We start from the raw sequence: 3,818 nt of genomic DNA, 5'->3' as shown, positions 1-3,818 counted from the left end.
CTAGGGGGCCTGGTAACTCTTTTCCTTGGTACCCGGGACAAAACCTAACCAAATTCCTAATTGGATCCCATCACTACAGTGGTTGGGCAGTTGGCTAACCCATGGGACTGGATGGGGTTAGGCTAGACTGATGGATCCGTAAATCGAGACTCAATTTCTGTTATTACGATAGATAAAGTAAATCTCGGATAATAATTGTTCTATGGATAGGAATCAACGGCTGTGCCTCTTGATGGGAAAAAAAGCGTTGATCCCAATGATCCAAGTGCAAGTTTCTTCCTTGATCTGACCGAGTATCTTTATAGGTGCAATCGGATGAGTTTGATCAGTAATGGTCTTGACTACGTTAGAGTAAAAAGTTATCCTGGTGGAATCGCCCGTGCTTTCCGAGTAAAATAAGTTTTCCGGGTTTGGTTTTGGAAAACCGACAGATTAGTCTCTTGTCCAGATATCCGTGGACGAGGCCCCAAGTGTGGAACCCTGCCCCACGCAAGAAGTGCTACTTCCGCTGCTAGCACCCCGAATCTATTGCGTGGTAGGGACAGGGATCTTACACCTTAGCCATAATGAAGTTTAGTACTAAGGGAAGTAGCAAATAGCATAACAATGAGCTGACCTACCATAATTTGTAATCAAAGTTTGAAAATAGTAATATTTCTTATTATCCACTTCTTTGTGCAACTCAATGCTTTGTATTTTGAAGATCCTCCTTCTTTTGCTACCATATTTTCTTACACAATGTAGATAATTTAAACATATTAACTTATATAGAGGGGACGAATGTCTCTTTAGAAGTTGTAGCCACTTTTAAAAGGCAGCATGTGTAATGTATGCATGATTTATTGGCACTATTTTTTTAAATTATATATATAGATATTTTTAAGACTAAAACTTATCCATTTTTATTTAGTTTTTTTCACAGTTTATCTTTACACTAAAAAGTATATTATTTTATGTATAATTTATCTTTAGCCCCTAAGAAACTTCTTTGTATCTACACGCAATACAAAAATAGAAAATATTTCAATGTACCCTAAATAATTATTTTCATTATTAATGAGATATTGTTTCATTCTAGGAAACAAATAGATACTCCATATAAGTCCAAAGAAAAATGAACATAACTAATAAATCAAGATAATTATTGTTCCATTTCATTCATTGATCTCTCCATAAGAGCCTTGGCAAATTCAAGGCCTTTCTTATAGTTCGGTAGACTTGTATCGAAGTAGCGCATCATGCACTCTTTGAAAGTGGCTCCTTGGTACACGCATGGGTATACATGGTTAATGAGCTCAAGAATAGGAGCAATAAATTCTTCCTCTGGAGGTCCAAATGTAAAGGGAAGAGAGATCCGTAACTTGTTTGGATTAGCTATGACACGATGGGGAGAGGATCTATACCGTCCATTTGTCAAGATCTGCAGAAGTAAGCTGACACTTGTAAGACCTTTTAATTATCATTTTCTTTTTTGTATTTAGGGAAGGTACATTTCTTTATATCCACTCCTTGGGTGGGATATAAAGAAGGTTGAGAGGAAGTTCATTTCTTTATATCCCACTCCTTTGGAAGAAGGGAGGGATTAGTGTAATATATTATATTATATAAATATCTCACACCTTACGTAAGGTTCGTTTCTTTTTAATCCAATTGTTGGGTGGGGAGGGGAGGTGGGGGAGGTGTGGTTGTTGGCAAGGGGAGGGGGGGGGGAGTATTGATCCCATGTGCCTGTTGTTTGGCGAAGAGGAAGGGGAGTATTGATCTCATGCGCCTAGCACTCCTTGCTCCCAATATCTTTTAGCTACCGTAATATATCATATATATATCCTAAGAGAGGTGGTTATAACATATGTTGAAGATGTCACAAACCTCGGACATTTGATCTGCCAAGAGAACCACAAAAACGTTAGGTCGATACTTGAGTTCAACCCATTCACCAGATGGGGATTGCACTTGTAAGCCGCCAACCTCATCTTGTAAGAGGCACGTAAGAGTGCCTACGTCTGTGTGCTCTTTGAAGCCGGTAGTACCAGCATTGGTGTCCAAGCACGGAGGGTAAAAGTTGAGGGTGAGGACTACTCTCTCAATTGTGGGAAGCCCTTTTTTGCTTTTGTGGTTATCCATGCTTTCCTTCCCAACAAGGCTCTCGAACATAGTATCGTACAAATCATTGCCAAGCTTTTGTACATCCTGCCCAAAGTCCAGAAGGCTTTCCCTACACACATAACCATCCAAACAAGACCCACATTGGTCATACATTTCCTTATTCAAAGATCCGAAAAGAATGGTGAGCTTTGCTTTTATAGCAAGTGAGCTCTATGTTTTGTGCAATGATCCAATCAACCCAGAGTGTTAACTAGCACAATGTCGACCTTATTAAACAAATGTAATCCTCAATTACTACCCAAAGATTTCACGGGCGTCTTGGAAGCCGTCGCAGATGCCCGGGCGGCGGCGCACCATCCAGCCAATTGGTGGCCTCTGTGAGCTGGTTATACGACGATACTGATTAATAATCAAGCGAATACCTCCCTCAAAATATATGCTGCTTGACATAAATAAGGAGGTAGTGTGTGTGTGTTATACCTGGAAGCAGCCCCACTCCTCGCACGCACGGGAAAGCTCCTGCAGCACAGCGCTGCGCCCGTCGCCTAACAAGCCCTGGATGTCGATGGTGGGAGGAACTTCACGAGCCATGCAGTGTGCTCTCTCTAATAATAATAATAATAATAATAGTTAGGATTTTCCCTTAGTGTAAAGAAAAAAAAAAAACCTACCTACTGGCTGCCTGCTGCACGAGATAAAAGGATAAGTTATGGGTGTGCTGTGCTGTGCCACACAGCACATAGCACGAGATAAAAGGATAAGTTATGGGTGTGCTCTCTAATAGCCGCACAGCAGGACAAGTTATGATGGGTGTGCTCTCTAATAGTTCCGTAGTGTCTCTCTCTACACACACACACACACCCATTCCATGTTCTCATGATATAAATACTTTACCTATATTTAAGGTTCAAAGGTCCTTCAAATTTTAAGTACAAGGAATTTTTATGTGAAGATCACATCAATATAGTGCATCCACTATAACAAAAGGACTTCGCCCACTACCATCGTAGCCGGTTTTGTGTACGACTGCGGAGTCAACTACCAGGTTTGCTACATCCTAGAATTTTGTAAAAGGTGTACTTTTGCATGCCCAAAATACATATTTCGCAATAATGTATGGTCAAAATTACCATAAGATAGGGATCCTAGGTGACTAAATATCATTTGAGGAGTAATTTAGGAACTTATTATAGCCAAAAACCTTGGTGGTTGATACCTTTTAATAGCATGCTTTACCTTAAAAATCAATGTTCTTAAGTTTGAAATTTGTTCCTCAAGGTTTGTTTAGATGGAGGCTATAAATGAGAATAAATAGCATTGCTAGAAAACAATAAGGGCCCTTTCCCAATGCAATATAATGGCATTAGGAGACTATAGTGCATGTGTCCATAACAATTACACAATAATTAAGGTTTGCGGAACATTATCAAAGAGCTAGATCTACGGATCTATAGGTGCCATGCCATAATGTTGAGGTGAGCAAAAAGAAGGGACAAAAAATTCGACAATGATTTTGCAAGGTATATAAGTCACCACTACCATGGATCATGCCATTAGAGATGTTATTTTGTCCCAATTGATAGTTCACCCTTGTATTAAGAGTTTTCAGGATGCAAACATAAATTTTCAAAGATAGTGTTCAGGTGGATTAGTTCATTGAATATGGTGAATTCGCCCAGATCTAACAATGAGTTATTCCTTAAGTGTTGCTA

General features: G+C 39.6%; 1 protein-coding gene across 1 annotated transcript; it reads right to left on the bottom strand.

Moving 5' to 3' along the window:
• Positions 1-1,141: 1,141 nt before the first annotated feature.
• On the bottom strand, positions 1,142-2,697 carry LOC147632534 (fe(II)/2-oxoglutarate-dependent dioxygenase 4-like). Its single transcript, XM_086807014.1, has 4 exons — positions 2,587-2,697; positions 2,405-2,505; positions 1,870-2,215; positions 1,142-1,420 (listed from the first exon to the last, which is right to left on the bottom strand). The coding sequence occupies exons 1-4, from the start codon at positions 2,695-2,697 to the stop codon at positions 1,142-1,144; spliced, it is 837 nt and encodes a 278-aa protein (XP_086663140.1).
• Between the last annotated feature and the right edge of the window lie 1,121 nt (positions 2,698-3,818).

This window comes from Cibotium barometz, chromosome 13 (assembly GCF_041138505.1).
Source record: "Cibotium barometz isolate CiBa-2024 chromosome 13, ASM4113850v1, whole genome shotgun sequence".
In the NCBI taxonomy this organism is placed as follows: domain Eukaryota; kingdom Viridiplantae; phylum Streptophyta; class Polypodiopsida; order Cyatheales; family Cibotiaceae; genus Cibotium; species Cibotium barometz.
Note: the sequence above shows the minus strand (reverse complement) of the source record. Positions and strands in the feature narration are given on the sequence as shown.